Source organism: Colletes latitarsis, chromosome 9 (assembly GCF_051014445.1).
Source record: "Colletes latitarsis isolate SP2378_abdomen chromosome 9, iyColLati1, whole genome shotgun sequence".
Classification (NCBI taxonomy): Eukaryota; Metazoa; Arthropoda; class Insecta; order Hymenoptera; family Colletidae; genus Colletes; species Colletes latitarsis.
The window spans coordinates 23938224-23954980 of record NC_135142.1 but is presented as its reverse complement, the minus strand read 5'-3'; the positions used below and the strand labels follow the sequence as shown (position 1 = coordinate 23954980).

Sequence of the window (16757 nt, the reverse complement as noted above, 5' to 3'; positions counted from 1 at the left end):
ATTTCTAGTCTCCCAAACTTGTAAAAAGAAATTTAAATGTAAAAATAAAACGTATACAAATAACTAAAATGTAAATGTACGATGATCTACAACTACGAACGTACGTATACGACACGATGGTGATGATATACCGTTATAGACAGAAATTATCATTCCGTATACCTATAAATATTATCGAGGTGATGCCTCAAACTGGTTTTAGGTATTTGGTGCTGAACACAAAACATAGCCGTGGTCCAGCACAGCTGCACGATTAACCGGTTTCTCTGATTACAAGCGACCCGATGTACAGTCAATGAGTGTAGCGTAAATATATAGTACGCATTACTTTATTAGAGCGACAATTTGTATACGTATGCAATTTAAACGCGCCATCTTTAACATTTATCTGTGATGGTGCAAACTTTGCTACATATTTTAGCTAGTCCAACATTATTGAGGTCTTTTTAATAATTCATAATAACACTGATTGAGCATTTCTAATTATCAAAGGAATAATTGAAAAAAAAAAATAGTAAAGTGTATAGAACTACTATCGCGATTCATAAAACAAAAAGAGCCACGATGCTCTGGAAGAGATTTTCAAATACGCAATAGACTCTGATTCGACTTTCGCGTACGCTTAAATTGTTGAATTCATGGATGCGGTGCTAAACATAGTAAATAACGAATGGAAAATATTAGAGACTGCTTTTAACAAACTTTAAAATTAGGAATTCTTTCTTGGATATAAATAAAACAAAGTACGAAGATACTTACATTCCTCGTCCTGGTCCATCGCCCGATTCCTCTTCAGTGATGCACTGACTCTAATACCGATACGAGCATTTCTAATTATGATAGGAATAATTGAAAAAAAAAATAGTAAAGTGAATAGAACTCCAACGCGACCGAAAATCAAAGTCGGCGAACAATTGGTTCTACTATCGCGATTTATGAAACAAAAAGAGCCACGATGCTCTGGAAGAAATTTTCAAATACGCAATAGACACTGACTCAACTTTCGCGTATGTTTAAATTGTAAACGAAACTCTATTTGAAGCAACTGTGCTTCGAAAAACAATTAACTATTTACGCAAAACCACTGACTCTATTGACCACATTGCGCGCGGTTATCAAAATTCCTGAAAGAAAACTGGGAGAGGAAATAACAAATGTTCAATAAGCACCGTGTGCTTCCCTATTTCTCTTTTTTTTTCTAAAATGAATGTATATCAAAGGAAATACTGTTTTTTAAAACTACAAAGTAATTATTTAATTTAAAAATATTATATTGCAGCCTTTTCATATTAAAGTTGTAAACATATTGATTAAATTAAAGTTTAAAACATATTCCGATTTTCACAAATGTTCTTAATCTTGCAAAAATTAAAGTTCATTGTTAATCGTGCCTAAATATTATATTATAGTTATGTAGATTTTACGTTTTATCAAATCTGTATATAAAACTGTACGAAAATACAATTGCGATATTTCATAACGATAGATTTATAAAAAGTCATTTAAATATATGATACCCAAAAATACCAATCGCAATCAAAATACAGGAAAATATAGGTAATTCCAATTTTTCATCGCTATCTATAGAAGCCATTATTAATTCCCGCCCAATTGAAATCACGTGATCATTATAAAAGGAAATAGAAAAAATGATCTTTTCTTATTTTATCTGAACACTAAATTTCAAAAATTCAATGAAGAAACAAAAAAATATAAACAAGTATACATACGTTAATTACTATAATTAATTAGATTTTACCAATAATGAATTAGATTTCACCAATACATAATCCGTTCGTGTCATGGCGCCAATGGCCGGTGGCGTCTTCGAAATGTAATGAGAAACTATAACAGAAATAAAATATAAATTTCGATTAAATGTGTCAATGTAAATGTGCCTATATTACAATTAAACAACGATTGAAATCGAAATATGTTGTACGAAATGATATACAATTATATTTAGAGAAATATAATGACGAATAACCTCATTTAATTGCCGGAAAAAACGCGGGCAATCGATTCAACTTCCTTCGCGATTTCGATTCAATTCGTAATAGAAATCTATTAATATTCAACGAAGGTACCGTTAAAGAATGGCAGAGAGTAATAATAATTAAATGAAAAGTGATTAGGCGTCGATAGGTATACAGGGTGTCCCGTAAATAGTGTAGGAGCCGGAAATGTGGGGTAGCTGAGACGATTCTGAACAACAATTTCCTTTGCAAAAATGTCGGATGGAGCTTCGTTTTTGAATTATTAACGAAAAACACTGACGAATCACGGCGCGTGCCTGCCGCGCGCTCAGGGCCGTCCGAACTAAGAGAGCCACCGTGTCGGGTAGGTAGCAAGATGTGCATCGGAAATACGTCGAGGAACGAATACAAATAATTAAAAATACTACCACTGCAACTGTTACCTCTGCAGATTGGATAAATCAGTCAGATAAATCGAATTTATTAATTATTTGTATTCGCTGTTTCCAAGAAAGAAGAAATAAAATGTGGGAAGATGCTCTCGGAATTTTTAGGAAATTAATTCTTCGCACCTGAGTGACGCTTCTCGCCAGAGTGTGTTAAAATTAAAATAAGAATTATTTTCAGAAAATTAAAATAAATACGGTAAGAACCATTTGTAATCGTTTGTTATTAAAAACTGTACTGGAAAAGCAGACTGGATTTGTGCGAACCGAAACATTTTTCGCATGCAAGGGGTTAATAGAGAATTAATTGAAATTCGCCTTACCCATTTACTTGCAAGTTGCAATAGGGCCAGTTAGTGCACCCCTGTCGATCATGGAAAGGTCGAAGACCCCAATAAAAATCAGCTGATGGGACGGCCCGGTCACTGCACCCGCTTCTTACCCCGAAAATGTAAAAGTGAAAAGTGCTAGTGACCGTACTGTAAAGTGTTTTCGGGGTAAGAAGCGAGTGCAGTGACCGGGTCGTCCCATCAGCTGATTTTTATTGGGGTCTTCGACCTTTCCATGATCGACAGGGGTGCACTAACTGGCCCTATTGCAACTTGCAAGTAAATGGGTAAGGCGAATTTCAATTAATTCTCTATTAACCCCTTGCATGCGAAAAATGTTTCGGTACGCACAAATCCAGTCTGCTTTTTCAGTACAGTTTTTAATAACAAACGATTACAAATGGTTCTTACCGTATTTATTTTAATTTTCTGAAAATAATTCTTATTTTAATTTTAACACACTCTGGTGAGAAGCGTCACTCAGGTGCGAAGAATTAATTTCCTAAAAATTCCGAGAGCATCTTCCCACATTTTATTTCTTCTTTCTTGGAAACAGCGAATACAAATAATTAATAAATTCGATTTATCTGACTGATTTATCCAATCCGCAGAGGTAACAGTTGCAGTGGTAGTATTTTTAATTATTTGTATTCGTTCCTCGACGTATCTCCGATGCACATCTTGCTACCTACCCGACACGGTGGCTCTCTTAGTTCGGACGGCCCTGAGCGCGCGGCAGGCACGCGCCGTGATTCGTCAGTGTTTTTCGTTAATAATTCAAAAACGAAGCTCCATCCGACATTTTTGCAAAGGAAATTGTTGTTCAGAATCGTCTCAGCTACCCCACATTTCCGGCTCCTACACTATTTACGGGACACCCTGTATACCTTATCCCTGAAAGTATCGTCTTACAAATACGTCTTATCGCGCCAATTTCCACGTTACGAATGACGATACCGCCCCATTAGCAGCGACATCGCGAATTAGGCGGTAAAAGGGGGAAGATTCCATGCCTTCGATTTTCGATGTTTTTCCGAGTTAAGTTTAAACCTTGACGTTTCGAATTATATTGTTAATTTTTACGCTCGAGAGTGCCTCAGGTAGAAACTGTGACTGTAAAATTCCAAAGCGAAAAATGATTGAATAATTTATCGTCACACTTTCCACCTGTCACTCTGTGAAGCACTTGTTTTTCGATATATCTCAATCTATCATGCTACTCATAAGTATGCTATTTTATCAGTCGAAATATTTTATACTGTAAGTATTATGAGAATATTGTCAATAGATTGTCCAGGTTCTGATGAAAATAAAGTGAAATACAATCGATGCTGACTCGAACCTTTCGTTTTACGACATTGTGTAACCGGCTTCACCAAACTTTCTTGTTATCTTGTTTACGTTTTGTTTTCCCTGAATTACCGCCCTTCCTAGAACTACGACTAGCGTTTGTCTCTTATTATCGAAAGTACGAGGTCAATGTCACGAAACAGGAACGTTCTCAACGACTGTGAATACTTGTTTTGTATAGTAAAATATTTCACGTAATAGATACGAAATAACTATTCTAATAAAAAATGTTGCTCGAAATGTTTTCGAAATAGTCCTTAAACGCAGAATATGCTATAAAGCTATACTTACAAGGCTGGTATTTTAATTCATCAGAGACAAACTGTTTATTTCAATTTTATTCGCTAAACGCATTTCAAAGTTATTTCTGAACGAAAATAGCAAGAGGCCCTTTGTACAAAGATTGAATGCTCGGCTTATGTCTGTATAGCAAGCCATAAGAGGCGCCACCGACTAATGACACGGTTTTTAAATAGAACGGAATAGAGTGTGAATGCGTCATTGATGATACCATAAATACATGTGTGTAAGAGTACTGCTATATAGTATATTTCATAGTGGGAAACGTAATCAGCTGTCGGTTACGACTACATGACGTTGTAATTAATTGTTGTCATTTCAAGCTACTTGAAACAACAACCACTCAATTTACATATTGTAAATCAATATTTTAGACTGAAATTAATCTAAGTGCCTACTTACATCATGGTAAGTGAAGAACTGACTTTTCTGAGTAGAGGTTATGTCAGAATGAACATCTACAGCTCCATATAAGGAATGCTAAATATTACTGAAATTTAGAATTATTTCGAATATATTTACAGCTTCATATATTTCTAAAAAAAATACTATGAATTTGTATAATCACCATTTTGTTAATACAGCAAGACCCAAACGAGGATACAGAATGGAATGACATTCTCAGGAAAAAAGGAATTATACCTGAGAAAGAAAAAGAAGTTACGGAAGATGAAATATTGGACATTGTAGAAAACACTGTAAATGAGAAAACTGGACGTTGTATGTAAACATTTATTTCAGTCATTTTACATGAATGTATGTCAAACAAAGTACCAATAATTATTCCTATTCTTTATCACTTAGCACTCAATGATTTAGAAAATAAGACAGTAGATGAATTAGATGAGCTAGAGGATGAAGAAGATGAGATGGTTTTATTAGAATACAGAAAAAAGAGAATAGCAGAATTAAAAGCATTAGCTGAAAAATCTAAATATGGCGAGGTCAGAGAAATATCAGGGAAAGATTATTTACAGGAAGTAAATAATGCTGGAGAGGATATTTGGGTTGTTCTTCATTTGTACAAAGTTGGGTATGATATTAAATTATTTGATAAAAACAGAATGTAACAAATAAACTTTATCTTATTGTGGGTATTGCTTTTAGGTTTCCTCTATGTTCGCTTATCAATAACTATTTAGATAATTTGGCGAGAAAATTCCGTGCAACAAAATTCTTAAAAATAATTTCTATTACTTGTATTGAAAACTGGCCAGATAGTAATCTTCCTACAATTTTCATCTATCATAATGGAAACATGGTGCAAAAAATTATTGGACCCATAGAATTAAGAGGCATGAAATTAACTGAAGCAGGTACACATATTTTTTCATTCATTAAAGAATATTTTTTAACTAAATTTCTTACATTTGAATAAATATAAATATAAATTATTGTATTGTCATAGAATTGGAATGGATGCTAGGAGAAGCAGGAGCTGTACCAACCAAAATTACCAAAGATCCACGACCAAAAATTAAAGATGTATTATTCTCTACACTAAGGCCTACTAGTGACGATGTAGATGATGATAATGATTGGTAATTGCATTCTTGTTAGGAACTAACACAAGCAAAACAACCATACAAATATTTTAAAGCACAAAACATTTTATTTATTTTATCACTGTTGTCACATATACATATTATCATTTATTACACTTGAATTTCTATTATTACATGCAATAATTATGCTACCACAATAAAATATTTTATTACCACATTTAGTTTATGATTTCTACCACACTTTCATAATGCTATTACAGTATGTATTGATAAAATAATCATGGTTTATTTAACTACAGAGAACAATACACGTTTTGATAGCTTTTATTCAAGCAATATGGAAAAATAACCTCATTTGCATAAAAGCAACGCTTAATTTTCAATGACATTTCTTTCACTTTGTGCACGAAGACATGTTATATACGCTTACGATTTGAAGAACTTGTTTCGATTAAATATATCGAAAATTCGGTGAAATGAAAAATATAATTAGACTTACAGGAAACTGGAACAATCCACAGCATCGTCGTAATTTTTACTACTAAATTTCGCGTTCAGATTTATTTCCTTTTTTCTACGTTTTCTTCACGGTTTACTTATCTCCGGAAAAATCAATAGATCTAACAATCGACAAACGACATAAAAAAATTTATCGATATTAAATCGATTCTTGAAAATTATCGAACTTGAACATAAATATACATAGTACGCATTTTTTCGAACGTGAAACTGTTCAGTTACTGCTTGGTAATGTTTGTATTGTGTGTCATTGAAGGACTTCTCAGAATACATTCTTCTTTATGTAAAACATAACCAACGGTCCCTTCGTTGTAGTTTTAAGTTCACTTGTTTTCTGCCGTTGATAATGGCCGTATAGACGTAGTATGTGTTCTCACGCGGTGAATAAAAGTCACGCTTGAAACTTTTGTATTTAGGCAGTGCAAGTTTTGTATCGATAAATGTGTTATTCATATTTCATTTTTCACGTTAGTTATATCATTTTTATTGGTTTACTGTAATAATCGATGTAACAGTGTTAAACAAGCACTCTTATCTGTGGTATCAATGCTCAGCTCGCACCGAATTTACACAAAAGAAGCTAGGTAAGTTTGCATATAAAAATTGTCTCGTTAGTATTGTAACTATATCATTGGAAGAAATAATTTGTTTGTTTATTAAAGTTCATTTTACTTTATGATATTATTATGATATTGATAGTTTCTTTTCTTCTCGGTATTTTATCACGCACGTAATATTCCTTCTTACATTTTGCAATGATTAAAATGTATTAGTAAGTACAAGAGAGTGAAGTTATATTTTGTTAATTCTTATTCTTTATTTTGTAACTCTAACAAACAGTGGAAATGTTATTACAATGTATAGTTAGATCAAATCCGTGGAAAGGTATTTGAAGCATTCAACAAACAAGAATAAAAATACTGAAAAAGTAAATAAATTTGACAGGCTTGTTTGTTGTAAGAATAAAGAATAACAGCTTTATTACATAAAGAAAGAAACAAAAGAAAGTTAATTGAAAAAGCTAATAACTTAAAAGAAAAGATAAATAACTTAAGAACTGATAATATAGCTGATAATGAAGTTTTAAAGCAACAAAATTGTACATTCAGTAAAATGTCCATTCGTACAGTACCTATTATTTTAAAAAATAATGCAAAAGTGCACAAAACTTCTGGGGTAACTACAGTAGAAAAAAAGAAAACTCTTATTAACATAAAACAAAATACACAAATGATGATCAATTCTACTACATTGTTGAGTAATTCTTCTCTTATAAAAAAATGTCATAAAAGAAGAGTTAAAAGTAAAAGATTGTTTGGAAGAAGAAAACAAGAACACTTTCTCAAGGAAATGAATAATTTGCCCAATTTGGATATTTATTCGCTTATTGATGACAAAAAAGAAGTGTTCAGTAAAAATTTATTTACATCTACAGAAGTAGAACCCCCTATGCAACAGGAGACAATAAAAATGTTCACTGATACACAACATATAAAACAGGAAATACCTGTTTCTGAAAGTGAACAAGAAACAAATTTGCTGTCTCCAATGTCATACAATATATCTAAAGAATTTATTCCTGAGTCTTATACTTTCTCTGATCCACAAAAGAATGAACCAAATAGTTTGCTAAATCCAATTGACTTCTCAAGCAATGAAATATTTGGTAAATTCAACTATGAATCATATGAAACCAATAGTTTGGATTACCTCACAGAATATACATTGAGTTCTGATGAAACACATCACTCATCAAGTGAAATCCATGATAATGATATTTATGAAAAAAAACATGACATAAATGGGAATGAGGTTGATATGTATGAGACAAAATATTCCTCTTTGATACAAGATAAAAAGAATGATAAAGATGTTGTAGTAGATCATTCCTTAATGTCTTCAAAATGTTGGGGCAATGATATATCACTTTTTAGTGATAAAACACTAAACTGTTCATCTGAGCTTTATTGTGGTTGCTCTCTGGAAAATTATGCTTTAAACGAAATGACAATCAGTAAAGTAAAAAATGAAATATTTACAGAACCTCTAAATGAACCTTTAGTTACTATGAATAATAACACAGGCGGTAAAATCAATTTCAATTATTTAAATTCATATTCTACCTTTAATGAAGAAATATTGTCTCAGAATCCAATAGGAAGTACAGCATTACCATTAACTGGATTTACAACTTTTTTTAATGAGATAAAGAAAGAGAAAACAGAAATACCTAGTACAGTAAAACAAGAATGTATCACATTTAATGATTGTAATGATACATCACTCTCTGAGTCTGATTTTAATATACTTTCCTGCAATTCTGCAGAGCAAGTCAGACATTACTCCACAGATATACTATCAATTATAAATAACAAAGAGTAAGTGAATATATGTCAACATAACGCAAAAAATACATTTATTTCATTTACTCTATTTGTATTTTACGATAAATACTATAAATTAGTCATTATGAGAAAGTATCTGGATAATAAATGGCTTGTTATCACTACATCCAATGTCATTGAGTTTAATGTTACAAGCTTTGCTCTTATTAATTTTTTACTATATAGTTTTCTATTTATTTTTACACATTTTTCTGCTATATGTATCACGAGCCTCGCTTACAGATTTAAATGTTCATTATGTTCCCTAATATTTTCAACTACGCGTGCAATGGCGATGCATCTGGCTGCAGCACACGGAGGTAATATTAGATTTTATTGACGGCGAACCGTGGTATTTGTTACCGAATTTCTTTTCAGGTACGTATGTAATACTTTGCGAAAGCTGCAGTAGGCTTTTCAATCAGAAATATCATTTCAACAGACATTTCATTCATTGCGGTCGCGTGAAAGAACCATTCAAGTGCGATATGTGTATGAAAATGTATAGGTAACAGAGAGGAAATAGTTACCTTGAAGCATCTATACTTTCAGGTTGCAAACTGTATTAGCAACACTGACAGCAGTTTGTTTTCAGACATAAATCATCCCTAATTCATCATTTAAAAACAAACCATCATGTTCATTATGCTCGTAATCGTTCAACATTCGTTTGTAGCATATGTAACAAAATATATCGTCAATTCTATGCTTTTGAAAAGCACGCGAAAAGACATAAAACTGTCTGGTAAGTTAAATTGTAAGAATACAAAATCAAAATTTGTTATATGCATTGTCCTCTCGATTTTAGATTTACGACGTTGGATGCAACAATATTATATCAAATATATAAAAATGTTATGAAAGATGATAATGTTGAGTTTACGTTTACTCATGGTGTTACTTATATGACTGTTATTTTTGATACTATATTGGTACTATCCATGATAAATCCTGATAGTATTTATTTTTTTATAAATTTTAGAGAAGACTAATACCGTATATTTACGCATTTAGGTGTTTAGTGATTTATCAAACTTGACCATTGTTTTACAAACTTGGAAATTTAAATTTAGATATTTTTTACTTAACGGTTGTTTAATTTTATATATTTTATTTTTTATTATATTTTTATTTTGTTTTAATACGGAGGTATACAAAGTTCCTTAATATGTTTTTGTTTAATTTTCTTTATACGTAATAAATACGTAAGTAGTGTTCGTCATTGCCAGTTAAAAAGTGTACCTTCACAATAAAGGAAGGACAATTTTTATTTTAATAAATTAGTTATAAAATGTTTCGTTAAATTTCGTAAAAAATCATTGCAGCTTAGATTGCTTACAATTTTTTTTTTTTAATATCCATACGCGTAAAATGGATAAAATGTGAATAGTACTGGTGCGTTAAATTAAAGTAAAGATACTCGTATTGTTTGTGTTCATCTTTGTAATCCGGTGGCAATACACAAGTGTTCAATCTAGATGTAAAGCATATTTTCATAATATATTATTATGTAGTTGTTCAGCGTATATTTATATCGTAAAATATTTTGGTAAATAAATATTTGAACTGTCGATTTAATTACTCAATTTAAATATAAATATTTCCACGATCATCTCCCTTGTTTAGACGTAGTTCTGTGTTTCGTCCAATAATCAAAAATTCCTTCCTCCCCCCTAGTACTCAGTATGTATTAAATACAAATATTTTACAATGTCTAAAGGACACTGTAAGTTTTCTAAAGGTATTTCACTAGGGTGTTACCATGCAGTATTCGAGAAATTTCGATTATGCATATACGTGCAGAGTCGTGACAGCCAAGATAAGAACGCATGAAGGTAATGTAGATTATGTTTATGTGTGTCATCGTTCTAGTATATTGCATCGTAATCTTCCTACCTCGACTCGATACATAGTAGAATTTCAATCAGTCATTAATTATGGCCTTTAGAAATTCTGAATCAGAATAATGTTAACGACGTTATCCTTCATTTCGATCTACGAAAGTTTCTACAAAAGCTGACACATTGAAACGGTTGTATAGGTTGCTCCATTATCAGCTTCCAACCTGAGTGTGTTACCATGTATGCAATCAAAGAAGACGAAAAGAGAGCGTCGCGATAATAGCCACGGACCATTTCAGAGTAGAGGACTGTTAATCGAGTGACCACAAATCGAGTAGTTTCATGCGCCATTAGATTAACCCGACAGCGTACACGAAACTGTAATTATTCATGCTTTCTCGTTCTGATTGTTTATTTTCTTATGTGACTGAAACTGGCGTTCTCTTCTCGCCTAAAAATGCCGTGTCACTATTAATTGTACATTTATCGTGCAAAAAAACTCGGGAATTTTCAATGTTATTGGGATTTGTTATTTTTTATATGATCCACTACGTTGCATTAGTGCCAAACTATTTGTAATGTCTTTTAATAGATGTCGCCAATTGTTACGAAAAATCCTTAAACAGAGATCAATTGTGAATATGTAATTTTAATTTAAACAGTTAAATTGTATTCAAAAATAATCGTAAGGTTCGTATACTTGCATACTTCATATTATAGTCGTTATGTTCTTCACAATATACCTTATTTTTTTAAAAAAAAGTTTCTTTTCTTTTGTATATACAAGTATTTTATGTTCTTGATGGGGATCTAAATCAATAAAGATCAAAGCTATATAAAAACGATTTTTACTTTGTTCAGAAAATTCCAAAGTATTTGGTGAAACATTAGAACAGGGCAATCAATATTTTCACAAGTTAATAGTAAAGATAATTACTAATTATGTAGTAATTTATATAATTATGAGATTAGCTTATCCTGAAATTTCGCAGTATTTTAAGATATTAAATTGTTAGAGCTATTATTTTATAGTTGTAAAAGTACGTGTTTATGAATTCAACAATTCTGCTTATACAGATTTATTTAGATATTCTCCATATCCCCCTGTGACCTACTCACGAAATTGGAAACTGTTTCATACATCTAATAGAACAGATGTTACACATTATTTTAAATAGCAACGAACGGACGATGACAATGATATCTTTGCGAATCTACCAGATGTTATTGTGAAGATCCATTGAAAGGAATAGAATAAAAATCAGTGGGAGTCTTGGTCTCCTCACAATTCCAGTCACGGTGTCGTTTCACGAAATATCGTCGACTCGTCGCTATTTACACGTTGGCTTTCCGTCGTAAATCGTAAAAAGGTTCTATCCCATGTACCTTAGAATTTACTGACTATCGTACCGTGATGGTATCGATAGATAAAATACAATCCCGTCGTTGTCAATGATGTACGATGAGAAAGACAATTGCAAAAATTGTACGTCCCTGCAGGTTGGAGTCATTTATTCAATAGTTCTGCTATTTCTCTTATTTTTAAATCAAGGCATTCAGTCATGAGCATTCTTATACATTCGGGCGTAGAAATATAAAAATTTGTCGATTTGCGAAATCACGAATCAATTTCGAATTTCTTGTTTATGGAAAAATGTAGTGCATTCTATCGATTTTATTATTTTACAACTAATTAGAAACAGTTGTAAATGAAACTACCATATAAACTTTGCAGGTACTAATACAAGCACAAACAATAAATAAAATAGTTTTTTCTCAGTTTCATTCGCGCGGATACTGGTTCAAACAAATTAAAACAACTTTTGTTTAATACTTTATCGAAAGCCCGATATGAACTAGTATTCTTTTCAATGCTTTAAAGCATTTTACACGCGTAAAACATTTTATCAAAATATGTTTAGCCGCTTACGAGTTACGGTGGAATCAACATTCAGACAGACAGGCGAATAAATACAAATTCTGAAAATATATTTTGTTACTTTGGTATCAATAAACAAATCCCCAAAATATTGGAAATTCAGAGGAAATACAAAAAATTATAAAAATACCTGTCTTTACAGAGTTATTTATACGCATATGTTTTTTATTTATTTTTAAATGAAGATATACTCTTGTTTATTTAATCTATTCCGACTAGAACAAGTGGCTATATCGTGGAAGCTTTTTCTACCCATTTTGAGGATGAAAGAAAGTCATATGTCTCGATACATTTTCGTATTGGCAAACATACATTTGAAGGGATGAAAACGGTCTTTAAAGATGAAGATGGAGAGCCTATTTGGTCCAATATCTTTGAAAGTATTTGGTGTAGAAAAAATATGAAAACTGAAAAATACGAAATCCATTTAATTAAATAGTATTTAAAAGGTTTGTGTTTAAAAATTTGGTCAATTATTGTGTAAATATGTACGTATAAAATCCATACAAAAGCTATGAATACCTTAAAATTCGAGTTTCATATAATATTGAAGTTTGAGAAGACAATGCATTGTGATAAAGAGTGGAGATTGAAACTGTAAAACCCTCGACACAATATTGTTCACATGAAAGTGATATTACATGTTATAACTTTCGAGGATTTTCGCTTGGTAGGCTTTCAAATTATACCATCTTGTGAATGTTCAATTTTATACGTTTATTTTTGAAAAATTATCAACAATTTTGTTGTTTTGTTACGTATCAATAGATTTTCTATGAAGCTATAGATTACAGTAATCTATTCAAATTTATAGATATTGTTTAACAGACAATAAGGATATGTAATTAATTTTTTCTTTATAAATTCTTTATAAATTCCCGAAGATATCTCTTGTTTCACTGGTTGTTCGAATGAGAATACACATATCCCTCATGAAAGTTTTTCCACATATACAATAGTTTCCGAGGTATTGGACCGAATAGGTTTTTCACCCCCAACTTGGAGACTTTTCGTCACCCCTTCGATACAGACGTTTGCTAACAAAAAGATAAGTGTCGAATATTTTTGCGAGAAATGCTTCGCGCGACAGATTCTATCGAAATCGACGATTGTCACTCGGAGATGCTTGTTCGTAGAAATATCGTTCGATATTAAAAAAATTGTCAGGTTCCAGTTAGAGCAGAAAAAAAAATTAAATTGATTGTCCGAGGTTTTTTTCGGATCATACAAATTTACTATCAGACAAAGTAATCGAGGATAAAACACTGAGAAATTTCAAGTAAAGGAATATGAGATTAAATTTTCAGGTTTCTACGCCAAAGATTGATAATTTGCCTTTTTCTCATATTTTGGGCTAGATCAATATAGTTATAAAAGTTCATATTTGTATTTTGTATACTTTTCGTGGAAAAATTCCACTAATGAACTAAATAATCGTTTTCTTAATGAGAGTTCTCCCTTTAATTGGGGGCTATTGGATTAGTCTCATCATTAATTTCAAACCCCATTATACTTGGAAAACACCTTCTAGAGAAGAAAAACGTGAACAGCCAGAATATGATCAGACTAATATTGTAGTATAAAGTTTTTCAACTTCCACAACAGAAAATTAATAAAACACAAACATCGGTATACTTTATCAAGAATATAGATGAAAAATATCACTTTGGTTTAAAATAACTAGTCTATCAACTTGTTATAATCCAGTTTCTGTTAAAAGATAAACATCTGATAAACTCATTTTAATCTTGGGACGAAGTTTAGAAGTTTACACAACGTCTCCGGCTTTAATTTCAGCTTTGCTCGTTAAAAAATTCTACAATGATACTAAAGTTAGGAAATATTATTAAGTGAAATATGTCGATATTTATTCGATCAAACAGTTCAATTATTATTTGTTGCGTGTTTGCGGAACTTCCAACATTTCCTATATGTTCATTATCAATTATTTAACGTTTGGTTGTGAATTCTACTAGGTTGTCTAGTAAGTTCAGATCCATTCATAAATGGGTCAATTAAAAATAACTATACAGGGAGTACAGTCATCGTATCTAGAAAAGGAGATATCCATTCCATATAATTTTAACGACGGAATAAAAATTATTGCAGCTTGGTTGGGATACTTTACCCCACCTAGTATATTCACCAGACCTCGTTCCATTTCATTTGTACTTATTTCGCACATTGCAAAATTCTCTCAACGGATAATCGCTATAAAACGAAATATTTAAGTTACTAAAAATGACAGCAGGTCATACGATTAGGTACTACGTTTTACATAAAATTGACATTTAATATCCTTACAAGCAAATGCGAACGGACTTACGACCCAATAATTTCAATTCATCGAGTAATTAATAAATAAATAGTTTTTGTCGTTTATTCGTTACTTGAAGCTTTCGTTTGGATGAGAATGTTGGCCGTTTCCGGTTTCGGACCGGTTTGACCATCGTAGCGATGGAACATTCGCGAAAGCGCAACGATCCCCCCGACGATACGGGAAGCCACGGTGGTGAATCGTGGACGGCGGTGCGTACCATGGCACGGTGGCCGTTTAACGAAAAGGGATGAACTACGGTGGCGCCGCAGTCGGTCAAAATACGAACGAAAGCTTGCGCCGGAACCGCGCAGATCGTCCTCAGTAGTTGCCCAGACGCTGTCACGGGCGTAGCTGGATGCTGGGTTGTCTCTCTCTCTCGTGCGCGCGCGTGCCGCAGGGAGGTGCTTCCTTTTCTTCTTCCTTTTCCTCCTAACCTCGTCCTACGGCCGCCTCCATCGTCGCGACCGAACGACCGTGGTAGACGTCGTGATCCTTCGGTGCTGGCGGAATATCGTGCAAGCCCCATCGTCTCGGTAACCAACGAGAAGAAGAAAGGGCGCCGGAGAAAAGGGAGGCCGACGATAACGTTTTCCTGCCGGTCGGGGAGAGAGAGAGAGAGAGAGAGAGAAAGAGAGAGAGAGAAAGAGAGGGAGAGAGAGGGGGAGAGAGAGAGAGAGACATAGCAAGAGAGTGGGGACGGTAGGATTGACAAGGATAGATAATCTAGTGGAGGACAGAGAGGGAGAGAAAGAGATAGAAGGGGTGAAACCGGTAGACCAAAGAGCGACGGTAAGAGAGAAATAGACGAGTAAACGCGAGGAAGCGCAGAGAACGCGGAGAGATTAAAAGTAAAATCGTCACGGGTGGGGGTGGAGATGTGTTGAAGTGTGTTTCTTTGTGTATATATATGGTGCAGTGCGGTGCTGTGCTCGAGAAAGAGAATGGCGTGGTCGGATTTCGCGTGCACCTCGCCGTGACGTGGAAAGGTAAGGATTCCAGCGTTTAACTTTTCCTTATCGACGTTAGACGTCATTAAGCGCGGATATCACCGTCTTCCGTTCGCCGCTGCAACACGCGGATCGAGTTTCTTACTCGATTGGCGGTGCCCGCCGACACCGATAATTGGCTTCGATTCGAGCGATGATCCGTCTGTCGTCGGTCAGTCGCCGGTGCCGCGTGCGCCTCCTCGTCGTCTGGCTTTATCTCCACCGTGACTACTGCGCGGCTCGTTGCCGTGTCTGACTGCATACCACGCTGTGGCCCGACTACTAGCTTTTTAATCGGTCCCTCGTGCGAGTATTTTGCTCTTTATCGGTTTAAAATCAATAGGAAACACTCGAACTTTCGTACACGCAAACTGTTCGTTACCGAAAACAATCATACGCAACAAAAAGGCCTTGCAAGCTTCTTAAATTTGTGTTCGTTGACGATTTAAGGAATTAGACGCTTTCATTTACAGTACACATGTCCTCGATCTCTTCAGCTACCTTCAGATTACTATGGAAAAAATATAATTCCCAAAAATGATATTCTTTCCGTCATCTTTAAAAACTTATTAGATATCGTGTTATATAAATAATATTCAAAAATGGAATTAAACGTAGCTCACATGCTGGTCACGTGTATGGTTCGCATTGGTAAAATAGAAACTATTCTTTTAAAAAAAAAACATTTTTGATAAGTATGTATATATGGAATATGAAAAAACAATGTTTATTTCTGGTTAAAGAGAACAATTTTGTTTGTATATTCAGACAAGCACGCTATTGTTTCCATTATTATTTTAAATTACCTATCATTTAATACTCGGTGGAATTCTTATTCATTTTATGATTGCATTAAACCTTC

General features: G+C 33.3%; 3 protein-coding genes and 1 long non-coding RNA gene across 11 annotated transcripts in view; 3 read left to right on the top strand and 1 right to left on the bottom strand.

Moving 5' to 3' along the window:
• Positions 1-1524: 1524 nt before the first annotated feature.
• The window catches only part of LOC143345579 (uncharacterized), a 191851-nt gene continuing 176618 nt past the window's right edge, over positions 1525-16757 (bottom strand). The window contains exon 7 of the long non-coding RNA XR_013080282.1: positions 1525-1845. This is a non-coding gene — a long non-coding RNA (uncharacterized LOC143345579). The remainder of the gene's footprint in view (positions 1846-16757) is intronic.
• On the top strand, positions 4619-6098 carry Viaf (viral IAP-associated factor). The gene is made up of 5 exons (XM_076772733.1): positions 4619-4809; positions 4986-5121; positions 5206-5434; positions 5509-5717; positions 5810-6098. Exons 1-5 carry the CDS (start codon positions 4807-4809, stop codon positions 5944-5946), a joined length of 714 nt encoding a protein of 237 aa, XP_076628848.1. The 5' UTR covers positions 4619-4806; the 3' UTR covers positions 5947-6098.
• LOC143345519 (uncharacterized) lies at positions 6291-10274 on the top strand. 5 transcript variants are annotated; one of them, XM_076772730.1, is made up of 5 exons: positions 6291-8803; positions 9053-9129; positions 9188-9317; positions 9405-9554; positions 9618-10274. In XM_076772730.1, coding segments are annotated over exons 1-5 (1623 nt in total). In that variant the 5' UTR covers positions 6291-7538; the 3' UTR covers positions 9619-10274. The 5 variants fall into 5 exon arrangements, 4 of the variants coding, with proteins under 4 accessions (XP_076628845.1, XP_076628844.1, XP_076628846.1 ...); XR_013080277.1 differs by lacking the exon at positions 9618-10274 and having other exon boundaries at positions 9053-9187; positions 9252-9317; positions 9405-9450; XM_076772729.1 differs by having other exon boundaries at positions 9405-10274.
• Task6 (TWIK-related acid-sensitive K[+] channel 6) overlaps positions 15252-16757 on the top strand; it is a 175254-nt gene continuing 173748 nt past the window's right edge. For all 4 annotated transcript variants that reach the window (XM_076772887.1, XM_076772891.1, XM_076772892.1 and 1 more), the window contains exon 1: positions 15252-15895. The gene's annotated coding sequence lies outside the window, so the exon portion shown is untranslated. The remainder of the gene's footprint in view (positions 15896-16757) is intronic.

Excerpts from the sequence above, each read along its gene's own strand:
- Viaf (XM_076772733.1), top strand. Across the intron at positions 5,122-5,205 it reads AAATGAGAAAACTGGACGTT|CACTCAATGATTTAGAAAAT; the intron begins GTATGTAAACAT and ends TTTATCACTTAG. Across the intron at positions 5,435-5,508 it reads CTTCATTTGTACAAAGTTGG|GTTTCCTCTATGTTCGCTTA; the intron begins GTATGATATTAA and ends TATTGCTTTTAG.
- LOC143345519 (XM_076772729.1), top strand. The coding sequence starts at position 7,539 with ATGTCCATTCGTACAGTACCTATTATTTTAAAAAATAATGCAAAAGTG. Across the intron at positions 8,804-9,052 it reads TCAATTATAAATAACAAAGA|ATTTAAATGTTCATTATGTT; the intron begins GTAAGTGAATAT and ends CCTCGCTTACAG. Across the intron at positions 9,318-9,404 it reads ATGTGTATGAAAATGTATAG|ACATAAATCATCCCTAATTC; the intron begins GTAACAGAGAGG and ends GTTTGTTTTCAG.